At 40.6% G+C, this 14,468-nt stretch overlaps 1 protein-coding gene across 2 annotated transcripts in view; it reads left to right on the forward strand.

Annotated features, from left to right (window-relative positions):
- Positions 1 to 1,361: 1,361 nt before the first annotated feature.
- PPIP5K2 (diphosphoinositol pentakisphosphate kinase 2) overlaps positions 1,362 to 14,468 on the forward strand; it is a gene marked incomplete at its 3' end in the record, with an annotated part of 46,787 nt that continues 33,680 nt past the window's right edge. The window contains exons 1-7 of one of the 2 annotated variants that reach the window (XM_080362878.1): positions 1,362 to 1,637; positions 3,140 to 3,335; positions 4,026 to 4,116; positions 7,384 to 7,469; positions 12,769 to 12,923; positions 13,332 to 13,433; positions 14,211 to 14,372. In XM_080362878.1, the coding sequence (XP_080219004.1) occupies positions 1,485 to 1,637; positions 3,140 to 3,335; positions 4,026 to 4,116; positions 7,384 to 7,469; positions 12,769 to 12,923; positions 13,332 to 13,433; positions 14,211 to 14,372 (945 nt within the window). In that variant the 5' untranslated portion in view covers positions 1,362 to 1,484. The remainder of the gene's footprint in view (positions 1,638 to 3,139; positions 3,336 to 4,025; positions 4,117 to 7,383; positions 7,470 to 12,768; positions 12,924 to 13,331; positions 13,434 to 14,210; positions 14,373 to 14,468) is intronic. The other variant, XM_080362877.1, reaches the window with a different exon arrangement.

Here is a 14,468-nt window from a genome sequence, read left to right on the forward strand (position 1 = left end):
ATGATAAGAGAATGTAATTTTTCATTAGCAGAATTGAAGGAGAGCAAATATATAGCAAATACAGTCAAGAAATGAGTCTTTTTAATCTCTTGCTCTCACTCTAGCATCATTATGTGTCTGTTCTTCAGACATTAGCTCAGTTTCTGGATCTGAAACAGTTGTATTGTTTACCCACTCTTATTGCTCTCTGACCTAGAACAGATTCTTTCTGGGTAACTTTTGCTCTGTTTACCATCCACTTTCACAGGAAGCTGAATGGTTGATCACCACTGGGAATTTACTGTTGTTTTACTTCATTCATAGAACAGCCAAAGTAATTCTGACAATTATTTGAAGACAAATTCGGTTCTGCTGAGATGTCATTGTTATATGCTACTTACATAGTAATCTGACTAATAAACAACCTAAAGCATTTGATCAGACTAGCTTCTAAATAAGTAACTGCTTATTAATTTTCTGTGTAGTAATAATGAATTAATGGTGTAAAGCCATGAGCAGCTTACAGCAAGAACAGTTACCTAGTTAAAACAACAGAAGTCTGAGCTTGCCATCTATCTCTGATTCTGCATACAAGTTATTTGGCCGAGATTTTAGTTTCACATGACTGGTTAAAAGGGTACAGTATGTGTTTGCTTCACTCTACATTAGTGCTTACAAGTACTTTTGACACAAGGCAGTGCTAGTGTATATCTCTGTAAATATTAATTTTTCAGGGTGAAATAAAGCAATGCTTTGTTGGAAACAAATAAACAAATATCAAACTGGCACATACCTTCTGCTTACACACTGAAGATTCACTCAGTTCTTGAAAGAATAGGTTTCTATTTAAGAATAGTTCCTGCTGGAGTCTTTATAGATTTCATTAGCATTTTTGTCTATTTACAATTGCCATTTGATCAGGAAACTTTTGGAGACAAAGCAGCTGGTGACAGGAATGGTGAATTAAGTATCACAAATATTGGAGGCTTTTGTTGTTTTATTTTTTGTATAGAAGATCTACTCTGCACTTAACCCTTCTTAAGTTAGGCAAAAAGTGCATCTGACAGTCTTTACTTTTGTGAGTTGTATTGTCCGTTTTTAAAATGTCTGCATCAGTAGTTTGAAAATATCTTGAAATTATTCTCCCTGCTCTAAACATACATGTGAGAGTGTAGACTGTGCATAGTATGTGTGGTTTTATTCCTGATGTGTATTTTTACTTTTTGTTGTTTGTTTGGATATTTCTTCTAGGTTAAAAAGTTGTATCATCTCAGGGATGCAGTAGCCTATTGTGGGTTTCTTGGAGCAGCAACTCAACCAATAATGAGCAGATGATACTAATTAAACAGCGCCTGGCAGACAGCGTCATCACATTGGCAACACCACACAAGCAACATCAAAGAGCAGGGGACTTTTCTGTTCCCAAGTCAGCGGGAAACATGCGCAGTATCTCAGCTGGCAAAGTAGATGCAGTTTCTACATAGATCTCTCTAGGTCTTGTAACCATGTCTGTCAGCACAACAGAGAGTGATTCTCCTAGGTTCTTTGTTGGTGGAGAAGATGGAGAAGAATTATTGGATTCAGCCAGATCTACAGAATACGAACACTTCTATGACCATGGGGATGAGGAGGAGGAAGAGTATGACTCCGTATGTACTGTAGGGGCATGTGTGTACTATTCTGTGTGTTCTCTGGCATTATTTTACTTGGAAATGACATCAGATCACAGAAGTCTAATACTGAAAGGGTGTTCTGAATTGGGAAATTGTTCATATTCAGTAATGATCTGTCAGTTATATTTGGAAATTTAGCATACTTGAAAATTACGTAGACCTTGAACTTTGAAGTAGATGTATTTGTCCTTCTTACAGTGTTTCATGGTAGCTGAGATTGATGTGCCAGCTTTGCAACTTAATTTGGATTCTGGCAGTTAACTTGATGGCAAAAGCCTTCAGTTTATTTGTTTGGATAATTAGTAGCAAAAAATTACTATGAGTTTTGTGTGTGTGTGTGTGTTGTTAACTGCTGCAGGGTTTTGTTTTTTCAGTTTTAACCGACTCAACATTTCTTTTTTTTGTCTTTTTGTTTTGAGATCCAACATGTTTTCAATCTTCCTTGTCCTTATGTATAGAAAGTGCATGCTAAATTAATATTAATTTATACCTTAGTTTATCATCCTTTCAGAGTGTTCTGAATTGTATTTTAGCACTATGCTTACCAATTTTTAGTTTGTTTTAGACAAATTCTTAATTTTACTATGCATAAGTCATTATGTTATGTAATTTTTTTTAGCTGTATTTTGCTGTTCTTATAGTCTGTAACATTTCACTTTAGGGAATAGTCAAATTAAATTTTCACTGATTGCAAGCATATCTAAAAAATTCAAATGCAAGGAAGTGTTAATAAAACACTGTGATTAAAAGTAACTTGGAAATGCAGAGAAGGGCAAAATTAGAAGCTCAGACAGCTCAATTCAGTCAATGTATTTTAGTAAAGGAAGTTAGTTGGCTATGCTTTAAAAGAACAGTAAGTTGAAATAAAGGATTCTTCTGGGGTTTTGATTGTTTTCTTTCTAAACACAGGAATAGGTTGGCTGTCTCACTTAGGAAAACCACTGGTGGAAATTTTAAAGGCTTATAACATGAAAAAAATGCACTGAAGAAAAGTGAACCTGTCTATGTACAAAATAGCTTAGCAATCTAGAATAGTATTTTATAGTTTACTAGTTTTCATAATTTAGTCTTAATATTAGGTAATAAGATGAGAAAACTTGTGACTACTGAGTATATGTAGAAAAATTAAATAGAAATTAATTGCTAGTTAATTTCAGAGTAAGCAAGCCATAAGTATGATTTCATTCAGATTTGACATTTCTGACTTAAATTTGGTTCCATGTATTTGTTCCTGATATGATACTCACAAAAAATAATGTAAAGCTATTAAACAGTTTAATTTTTTTGAGGCATTTTTAACAAGGATACAGTGTGGCATGCTGTTGTGCTACATTTTGTTAGCTGCTAGCAAATTACCTGATTAAACACAAAATTAATGTTAGTATGTGAATTTTAACAGAAAATATCTGTTCTAGTGCTGCTAAAACCCTGTTGTATTCTGACAAAACTTTAAAATAATAATTGCTTTTTCCCCCCCACTTCTTTAGCCACCAGAAAGACAAATCGCAGTTGGGATTTGTTCAATGGCTAAGAAATCTAAATCCAAACCAATGAAAGAAATTCTTGAACGCCTCTCCATGTTTAAGTACATAACTGTGGTAATATTTGAAGAGGATGTTATTTTGAATGAGCCAGTAGAAAACTGGCCTTTATGTGACTGTCTCATTTCTTTTCATTCTAAAGGTAAATCTTCTAATAATACCATAAATAATGTTGTTAGCTAAATACTTTAACCAGTTTGAGGATTTTTTTTCTTTGTCTGCTTGCTTTATTTGATTTTTCCTATGAAACGAATCATTTGTCTTGTTTAATATAATACAACTGACTTTTAAAATACAAGCTTTTAAAATTATACTGTTCTCATTGCTTGAAGAAGTCCTGTCTGAAATGTTATTTAAAATAGTTACTCCATTGGTAAATGTTTTTTGAGCCAGTGGAAATGGTGATCTACTTGGTCCAATAACTGTGAAGGCATGCTGCTTTCTCAATGGGAGTGTTGGTTGTCTGGACACTTGTTTGTGTATCTCTGCTAGTATCTAGGGGTTTTGCCAAATTGGGCAGTGAACCAAAAATGAGTAGACTGAAGTTCATATTTTCAGGCTAAGACAATAAAAGCCTTAGTTCTGGCCCTATGAAAGTGGAGGGCATATGGAGAATCGGAAACAGGACCACAACTTTTCAGCCTATGCTGAAATTAGGCCCTAGTTTAATGGTCATCTCAGGCTGGTGTTACGTGTGTTTATATAGAGAGAGCATCTTCCCCATTAAGCTGTATCACTGGTTTTGCTCTAAAGCTTGAATATGAAGGTTCCAAACTATTTACTTGTATTGTGTCTTGCAGTTTTAATTTATTTGCTTTAATAACTGTTTTAGGATTTCCACTGGACAAAGCAGTTGCCTATGCAAAACTCAGGAATCCATTCATAATCAATGACTTGAATATGCAGTATCACATACAAGACAGGTAAGTGACACTAATTACCTGTCAACAGTAAACTACTTTTATGTCTGAGACTGTGAGAATCTGTTGGTGTTGCATAGCAACAGTTCAAGTGTGTTGTAGAACAGTCTAAATGAAATTACAGTGAATGCTGTGTTCTATTAATGTATGTATAGTTTTTTGGGTTTTGTCTTTAGGTGTGTTTTTTGTTTTACTGCTTTTATATTGATACATCTGCATATTTACCAAGGTAGAAATTGGGTGATGCATTTGTCTAAAGCTTAGCAAATAAAAAAGTTTAAACTATGAAAACATGTATAGCACAGATATGTATAGCAACTGTACAACATCCTATAATTTTAGAATTAATGTGACTTACTAAAGGTCTGTTTTTCTGTTAAGTGGATACTTAACATAAGTTGTTGATGTTCAAATATCATGTGGTTATTCAAAGTGAATTTGCTTTTGGGGCTGCAATCATGCATAGCAAATATTAAAACAATAGTGAGAAAAATACATAAATATTGGAGCCCTCTGAACAGTGAGCAGACTTGCTGGTTTGGATACCTTCAGTTGCTGTCCTGTGTAAACCTTTTCAATGCTTCACATTAATAATCTCCTTTAACAAGATAATTGTTCTACCTGAATTGCTGTTGCAGTGATAGAGTGAAGATGGCAGGACTGGCATAGCAAATTACTTTTTATTGATATTGATGAGATCACTGCAAAGGTACAGCTGTGTCAGCAACCTTTAAATCCTTATGTTAATAAGTAGAGTGTTATCATAGAACTGTAGAATGGTTTGGGTTGCAAGGGACCTTAAAGAACATCTAGTTCCAACCTCCCTGCCATGGGTACAGACAACTTCCATGAGCCACATCCAGCCTGGCCTTGAACACTTCCAGGGATGGGGCAACCACAGCTTCTCTCGGCAGCTCTTTTCAGTGCCTCACCACCCTCATAGTGAAGAATTTCTTCCCAATATCTAATGTAAATCTACCCTCTTTCAGTTCAAAGCCATTACCTCTTGTCCTATTACTACATGCCCTTTTAAAAAGTCTCTCTCCAACTTTCTTATAGGTCCCCTTTAGGTACTGAAATGCTGCTGTAAGGTTTCCCAAGAGCCTTTTCTTCTCCAGGCTGAGCAACCTCAACTCTCTTAGCCTCTCTTTATAGGACAGGTTCTCTAGCCCCTGATCATCTTTGTGGCCCTCCACTGGACACTCTGCAACATGTTCATGTTCTTCTTTTCTTGGGGACCCCAGAATTGAATGCAGTACTCCAGGCAGGATCTCAGCAGAGCAGAGTAGAGGCGGAATATCATCTCCTGCTGCTCACGCTTCTTTTGATGCAGCCTAGGATATGGTTGGCTTTCTGGGCTGCAAGTTCATATTGCTGCGTCATGTTGAGTTTGTGATCGACCAACACTCTCTCAAGGCTTTCTTTTCCAAGCTGCTTTCAATCCGTTCTCCACCAAACCTATATTTGTGCTTGGGATTGCCACAATCCAGCTGCAGGACCTTGCACTTGGCATTGTTGAACTTAATGGGATTCACATGGGCCCACCTCAAGCCTGTTAAGGTCCCTCTGGATGGCATCCCTTCCCTCCAGCAAGTTGACTGCACTACACAGCTTGGTGCCATCAGCAAACTTGCTGAGGGTGCACTCAATCCCACTGTCCATGTTGCTGAAAGAGATGTTAAACAGTGCCCATCCCAATAACAACCCCTGAGGAATACAACTTGTCACTGGTCTCCAGTTGGACATTGATCTGTTGACCACAACCCTTTGAGTGTGACCATTCAACCACTTCCTTATCCATCAAGTGGTCCATCCATCAAGTCTATGTCTCTCCAGTTTAGAGACAAGATGTCATGTGGGACAGCGTCAAATGATTTGTATAAGTATGGGGAAGGGACATCAGTTGCTCTTCCTTATCCACCAACGCTGTAACCCCATTGTAAACGCCAGCAAATTTGTCAGGCATGATTTGCTCTTAGTGAAGCCATGATGACTGTCACCAGTCGCCTCCTTGTTTTCCATGTGCCTTAGCATAGTGTCCAACAGGACCTGCTCTATGATATTGCCAGGCTCTGAGGTGAGACTGATTGGCCTGTAGTTCCCTAGCTCTTTATTTTTTTTTTTACCTTTTTAAAAATGGGGGCTGTGTTTCCCCTTTTCCTGACAGTGGGAAATTCACTGCACTGCCACTACTTATGAAATACGACGGACAGTGGCTTAGCAACTTCATCTGCCAGTTCCTCAGGACCCATGGATGCGTCTCATCAGGTTCCATGGACTTGTGCACCTTCGGTTTCCTTAGATGGTTTTGAACCTGATCTTTTCTTACAGTGAGCAGTTATATTAATTCTTCCAGTCTCTGCTTTCTGTGACATGGATTGTGTGGCTAGAGTGCTTGCTGGTGAAGACCAAGGTAGAAAAGTCATTGAAAACCTCAGCCTCCTCCATATCCTGGGTAACCAGGTCTCCCATTTCCTTCCAGAGAGAGAACACATTTTCCCTAGTCTTTCTTTTACCAACAACATACCTGTAAAAGCTTTACTTGTTGCAGTTGACATCCCTGGCTATATTTAATTCTATCAGGGCTTTAGCTTTCCTAACTTGATCCCTATCAGCTCAGACAGTTTCTCTGTATTCCTCCCAGGCTGCCTGTCCTTGTTTCAGCTGCCTGTAGTCTTCCTTTTTGTTGTTTGAGTTTGTCCAGGAGCTCCTTTTGCATCCATGCAGGCCTCCTGGCCCGTTTGCCTGACTTTGTTGGGATGTATTGATCCTGAGCTTGGAGGAGCTGGTCCCTGAATATAAACCAGCTTTCTTGGGCCCCTCTTTCCTCCAGGGCTTTACCCCCTGGTGCTCTACCAAGCAGATTCATGAAGAAGCCAAAGTCTGCTCTCCTGAAGTCCAGGGCAGTGAGCTTGCTGTGCACCCTCCTCACTGCCCTAAGGATCTTAAACGCCACCATTTCATGGCCACTGCAGCCAAGGCTGCTCTTGAGCCTTACATACCCTACCAGCCCCTCCTTGTCAGTAAGAACGAAGTCCAGTATAGCATCTCTCCTTGTTTGCTCTTCTATCACTTGGAGAAGCTACCATCAGTGCATTCTAAGAACGTCTTGAATTGCTTCTGCCCTGTGTATATTTAATCTTATCCTGTGTGACCTAAAAAAAAATAACATTTGTATGTATTTTTCTCCTCTCTTACTCATGGACTGTAGAATACAAATATTGTCAGGATTTGTTGTCTTGCTGTGCAACTTTTGTTCTTTTCTTCCAGGAGGGAAGTGTATAGTATTCTTAAAGCTGAAGGCATTTTACTTCCTCGCTATGCAGTTCTGAACCGTGATCCAAACAACCCTCAAGGTAAAAACTGACGACTAAAGTATCAACCATTAGCATCTCTTTATTTCCACTGGAGAACAGTACATACCTAGTAGAAAGCTAAATCTCACTTGCTAAGCAATTAATTTATTGTTGCAGATGTTGATTTCTTCTCCAATATTTAAAGTATTCCTCTGGATCAGTCTCTACTGGCTGTAGTGGCAGTGTGTGAAACCTAAAAGGCATTGATGGTTTGTGAGCATTGTCGGGCAATTACTAAAACATCAGACTGTTTTGGTCACAAATTCAGAACAGCACCATACCAGCTGCTGTGAAGAAAAATTAACTCCATCCCAGCCAAAGGCAGTACAAGTATGCGTCTGAAAAGCGTGATTTTGAAGCCTGGGCTGACAATCCTCTTAAGGGCATCAGAACAAATAGAATATAAGGGCCTCCGAACACAAACTGAGATTGTAATTTGTCACCATAGAGCAGCATTAATGATGTTACATTATCCACAATGATTTGTAATTTTACTTAAGAAAGTAATATTGACAGAAACCTGTCAGGCTACTAAATGCTTTTCTGTCTAAGTACAATCAACTATGTAAGGGAAATCTAGGCCAGACAGACCTGCAGATGACATATTCTGAATATAAATTGGAGTTTGTGTTTTTTGTTTACTTGAAAACAAATTAAACAGCTTTTTCTACTAAAATGAAAACTTACAGCAATAATACGAGATTGCAATGACAGGTAAAGAGTAAGAGACAAGAAAAAGTAAACTGAAGTATTGCTGTGGTATAGCTCTTAAGAGGTATTCTAGGTTAAAATGTCTGTGAAATCTAGGGAGAAAAGGACTCATGCTACAACACTCAAATAAAAGCTGCTGCACGTAGCCAACCAGTAGTGAAGAGATTCTTTATCCCTGATTCCAGAGGACCTAATCCTCTGTGCAAGGTGCATCAATCACACAGTATGAGACAGTTCACAGCCTATTAAAGGTACTATTGAATCCGGCACCACACCATGAGCCCTGTCCATCTGCCATTCCCCCGATATTTCAGAGAAAGGCACTGTAGAAAGAGATAAGCTGCCCAACTCCCATCTTCAAAACATTTTCAAAAATAATACCACCCATGCAAGCTTGTGCATCTTTAGGAAATTATTTCCTGTCTGATGCTGAGTGAATCAATAGAAATCCTGGAACACAGTATTAAAGTGGCATCATGTAGACATGGTACAGCAGACATGTTCAGCCCATGATCATCAAGTCTTTGTGCAATCAAGAACAAATCAGTGAACCAAAAATATTAGGTAGTAATGAAACTGAAAAGAGAAAACTAAAGAAAATCAAGAGAGACTTCAGAACCTTGAGACACATAGTGTTCTCCTCTCTCCCCACAATTGCAGGATATAACAAGGAAAGACACAGGAAGACCCACCAGATCAGTACCTGGCTGCAGGACTGGTGTCGCTGGCAGGATTTTGGGTTTTTTGATCACGCATTGGCTTACATGGCAGCTGGCCTGCTAGTGACAAATGAGATGCAGCTGTCTCAAAAGGGGAAAAGGATCCTGGGGCAGGAGTTAGGAGGACTCATTGAGAGGGCTTTTTAGATTTGCTGGTAGAGGGGGAGGAAACCAGGTGTGGCAGATGCAAACCGAATGGTGACATGCAGCACCTGAGCGTAGTGCTAACGAGGCCCTTTGGTCTGCCTTCCCAGTGGAGGTAGGGGCTGGAGAACCACGCAGTAAGAGAAACACAAGGGTTATTGTTGTGTCAGAAACCGCAGAAGCACTTGATGTCGGCCACAAAGGAATCAGGGCTTCTCACCAGAAAGAGGTGGCGGAATCAATGACCCAGATGAAGTGTGTGTGTTCAAATGCATGCAGTACGGGCAACAAACAGGAAGAACTGTAAGCCATTATGAGGCAGAAACACTAATTACCATCTCAGAAAAATGCTGGGATGACTCTCACAACTGGACCACTGCAGTGGATGGCTATAAACTCTTCAGAAGGGATAGGTGGGGGAGGCATGTATGTTAGGGAGCATTTTGATTGTCTGGAGCTTGATGAGGGTGATGACTGGGTTGAGTGTTTATGGGTGAGAATCAAGGGGAAGGGAAACAAGGCAGACATCCTGTTGGAGGTGTGTTACAGACCACCCAACCAGGATGAAGAGGCAAATAAAATATTTTGCAGGCAACTGGGAGAAGTCTCCTGATTCCCAGCCCTTGTTCTTATGGGGGACTTCGACCTACCAGATGTCTGCTGGAAGTACAACACAGCAGAGAGGAAGCAGTCTAGGGAGGCTCCTGCAGTGCATGGAAGACAACTTCCTGACACAGCTGGTTAGTGAGACAACTAGGGAAGGAGCCCCACTGGATCTGTTTTTTGTAAATAGAGAAAGGCTTGTGGGCAGTGTGTCAGCTGGAGGTTGCCTTGGTAATAGTGATCATTAAATGACTGAGTTTACTATCCTTGGAGAAGTTAGAAGGGTGGTCAGCAGAGCTGCTACTTTGGACTTCTGAAGGGCAGGCTTTGATTTGTTTAGGAGGCTGGTTGCCAGAGTCCCTTTGGAGGCATTTCTAAAGGCCAAAGGAGTCCAGGAAGGCTGGTCTTTCTTCAAGAATGAAATCTTAGACGTGCAGGAGCAGGTTGTCCCCGTGTGCCAAAAGGCGAGCCAGCAGGGAAGAAGGCCGGTCTGGCTGAATAGAGAGCTTTGGCTTGAACTTAGGAATAAAAAGAGAATTTGTAACCTTTGGAAGGATGGGCAGGCTACTCAAGAGGAATACAAGAATTTTATGAGGTTGTGCAGGGAGAAAATTAGAAGGGCAGAAGCCCAACTAGAGCTGAGCCTGGCCACCACTGGAAAAAGAAACAGGAAATGTTTCTATAAATTTATCAGCAACAAAAGGAGTACTAAGTAGAATCTCCATCCCCTGATTGATGCTGAGGGAAACATCATGACAGAAAATGAAGGAAAGGCTGAGGTACTAAATGCTGCCTTTGCCTCAGTCTTTAGTAGTCAGAACAGTTGTGCTCCAGGTACCCAGCCCCCTGAGCCAGAAGACAGAGACAGAAGCGAAGCCCCAATAATCCCAGGGGAAATGGTTTGTGACCTCCTACACTAGTTAGACACCCACAAGCCTATGGGGCCAGCTGGGATCCATCCAAGGATACTTGAGAGAGCTGGTGGAGATGATCACTAAGCCACCTTACATTATCTACAGCAATCCTTGCTAACTGTTGACTGGAAGCTGACTAACGTGATGCCCATTTACAGAAGGGCTGGAAGCAGGATCCAGGGAACTACAGGCCTGTCAGTTTGACCTTGGTGCCAGGGAAGGTCATGAAGCAGATGATCTTGAGTAACATCACACCACATGTACAAGAGAACCATGTGATCAGGCCCAGTCACTATGGGTTTATGAAAGACAGGTCCTGTTTGACCAACCTAATCTCCTTCTTTGTCAAGATGACCCACCTAGTAGATGAGAGAAAGGCTATCGATGTTGTGTACTTAGACTTTCGTAAAGTCTTTGTCACTGTGTGCTCTGCGATGGATAAAGAAAAGAGTTGTGGTGAATGGAGCCAAATCCAGTTGGTGGCCAGCCACGAGTGGTGTTTTCCAGGGCTCAGTATTGGGGCCAGTTCTGTTTAATCTGTCAGTGATCTGGATGAGGGGATTGACTGCACCTTCAGTAAGTTTGTAGATGACACCAAATTGGGTGGGAGAGTTGATCTGCTGATGATTAGAAAGGCTGGATCATTGGGCTGAGGTTGTATGAGGTTTAACAAAGCCTAGTGCTGGGTCCTGCACTTGGGTCACAACAACTCCATCCAACACTACAGGCTCGGGGAAGAGTGGCTGGAAAGCTGTCTGGCAGAGCGGGATCTGGGGGTGTTGATTTACAGTCGGCTGAATATGAGCCAGCAGTGTGCCTACGTGGCCAAAAAGGCCAACAGCATCCTGACTTCTCTCAGGAACAGTGTGGCCAGCAGGACTAGGGAAGTGATTGTGTGACTGTACTCATCACTGCTGAGGCCCCACCTTGAATACTGTGTTCATTTTTGGGCCCCTCATCGCAGGAAGAACATTGAAATACTGGAGAGAGTTCAGAGGAGGCTGGTGAGCCTGGAGCACAAGTCTTATGAGGAGCGGTTGAGGGAGCTGGGGCTGTTTAGCCTTGAGAAAAGAGGCTGAAGGGAGACCTTATTGCTGTCTACAACTATCTGAAAAGAGGTTGTATCATGGAGAGTGTTGCTCTCTTCTCCCAAGTAGCAAGTGACAGTCAGTTAGTACCCTGAGGGTACTAATTGACAGGAAGCTCAACATGAGCCAACAGTGTGCCCAGGTGGCCAAGAAGGCCAATGGTATCCTGTCCTGTATCAAAAATAGCATGGTCAGCAGGACAAGGGAAGTGATCCTTCCCCTATACTCTGCACTGGTGAGGCCACACCTGGAGTATTGTGTTCAGTTCTGGGCCCCTCAGTTCAGGAAAGATATTGAAGTGCTAAAGCAGGTCCAGAGAAGAGCAACAACACTGGTGAAGGGACTTGAACACAAGACCTGTGGAGAGACGCTGAGGGAGCTGGGGTTGTTTAGTCTGGAAAAGAGGAGGCTTAGAGGTGACCTCATCACTCTCTATAACTACCTGAAGGGAAGTTAGAGTCAGGTGGGGATGAGTCTCTTTTCCCAGGCAGTTAGCAATAGGACAAGGGGGCATGGGCTTAAACTCTGCCAGGGGAAATTTAGGCTGGATATTAGAAAGAAATTCTTTCCAGAAAGAGTATTCAGGCATTGGAATGGCCTGCCCAGGGAGGTAGTGGACTCACCATCCCTGGAGGTTTTTAAACTGAGATTGGACATGGCACTTAGTGCCATGATCTAGTAAATGGACTGGAGTTGGACCAAGAGTTGGACTTGATGATCTCTGAGGTCTTTTCCAACCCAGTTGATTCTGTGATTCTGTGACAAGAGGAAATGGCCTCAAGTTGCATCAGGGGAAGTTTAGATTGGATATTAGGAAAGAGTTCTTCACAGAAAGGGTTGTTAGGTGTTAGAACAGGCTGCCCAGGGAAGTGGTGGAGTCACCATTCCTAGAGGTGTTTGAAAGGTGTTTAGATGAGGTTTTTAGGGACATGGTTTAGTGCTAGAGTTAGATTAGGTTATAGTTGAACTTGATGATCCTGAGGGTCTCTTCCAACTGAAATTATTCTGTTCTATGTAATATAATCTTTTTTATTTCAACCTACAAATTTACCCCAAATCTCTAATAATTTCATTCCATGAATGTATTGTTACATCTCTGTTGTTCATGATGTTTCTTTAGAATGCAACTTGATTGAAGGAGAAGATCATGTGGAAGTGAATGGAGAAATTTTCCAAAAGCCTTTTGTAGAAAAGCCAGTTAGTGCTGAGGACCACAATGTTTACATTTATTATCCAACATCTGCTGGAGGTGGAAGCCAGAGGCTCTTTCGAAAGGTGGGGAAATTGTACTGAAGATATCTACTAAAGTTGTAGATGTCTAACAGAATTTCAGGGTAATTCTGTCCTATCCATGTGTTAGCTGGTACCTGTGTTGTCATGTCCTGCTTGTGTAGGAGTAGTTGCAGATCACAGAAATTCATTTCAGTAGAACATGTAGATTGAATGAAGAACCTTGTTCCTTGCAGGAGATTGTCAGCTACTGCAAATTCTTGTAGGTAAAAGAAGCATACACCATCCATGCACATTCAGAATCTTATAAAAATATTCTGGGAATGACCAAAATCTACTTGCTTCATTTGGTACAGGAAGTGTTTTCTTATTACAAGTGTGTTATTTTAAAAAATTTTAAAGTTTCTCAGGCAGTAGGCTGTGAGTTTATTAATAGAAAAATATTCATTTCAGATTGGTAGCAGAAGCAGCGTTTATTCCCCTGAAAGCAGTGTGAGAAAAACAGGCTCCTATATTTATGAGGAATTCATGCCTACAGATGGCACTGATGTGAAGGTATGAAAACTGTGCACTCTTATTTATATTTAGAACAATCAAGTGCTCCAAGACATTTTCAGTCTTAAAGATTAAAGTATATCTTTGTGGCAAGAATTAATTTTAATGAAGTTTTGATACAGTTTGTAAGTAAATAATTTATTTCTTATTCTAGCTAAACACAGAACTTGTGATATAGAGCACTTTTGCTTGTATTGTTGGAATCAAGTACTGGAGGCTTATTACCCAACACATTGTCTGACTGCGGCAGAGGAGATAGCACAACCATTCTCTCAAGTTCCTGGCTTGTTGTGCCGAAGCTGGGCAGATGTTTGCTTTGTTTAGGCCTGCCTAAAATAAGATATTTTTTAGTGAAGAAAATCATATAGTGCTGCAGCCAGATTTCCATAATCAAGTAAACTGAAATAATTCTCAAATTAATGTGCTGTCCAATTTCTACAGATGCTGTGGAGAGAACACCACTATTCTTTACCTCTCTACCACCATAATTGGGAAATTCATTTTTATTTATCAAGTTTTATAAATATTATTTTTCCTTACCTGTCCTCCAGCTGTCTTCTGCTCTTACTTTATCCTAGGTTGTCAGTAAATGACGGGTGTTTATCGAAGGCAGAGAATGCCATTGAGGAAGGTACTTAAGAGTGACCTTTTCAGTTATGAAAGCAGTTAGTATCTTTTGAATTCATTATCACATTGGAGATAGATTTAGCAAAACCTATGCATATATGTAATGTAATTTAATTACAGTGAATCAGGAGTTCCTGTTTTTCAATAAAGGTGTACACAGTAGGTCCAGACTATGCTCATGCTGAAGCCCGGAAGTCTCCAGCTCTGGATGGCAAGGTAGAACGAGATAGTGAAGGAAAAGAAGTGAGGTATCCCGTCATCCTGAATGCAAGAGAGAAGTTAATTGCTTGGAAAGTATGCCTTGCCTTTAAAGTAAGCTGATTACTTTCCTGTCCGATCAAACATTGTGTCAATTAATTGTTTATTACATGAAACTTCTGTAGGGTTTTAGTGCACAGAGCCAGCAGT

Source organism: Nesoenas mayeri (genome assembly GCF_963082525.1).
Source record: "Nesoenas mayeri genome assembly, chromosome: Z".
NCBI lineage: Eukaryota > Metazoa > Chordata > Aves > Columbiformes > Columbidae > Nesoenas > Nesoenas mayeri.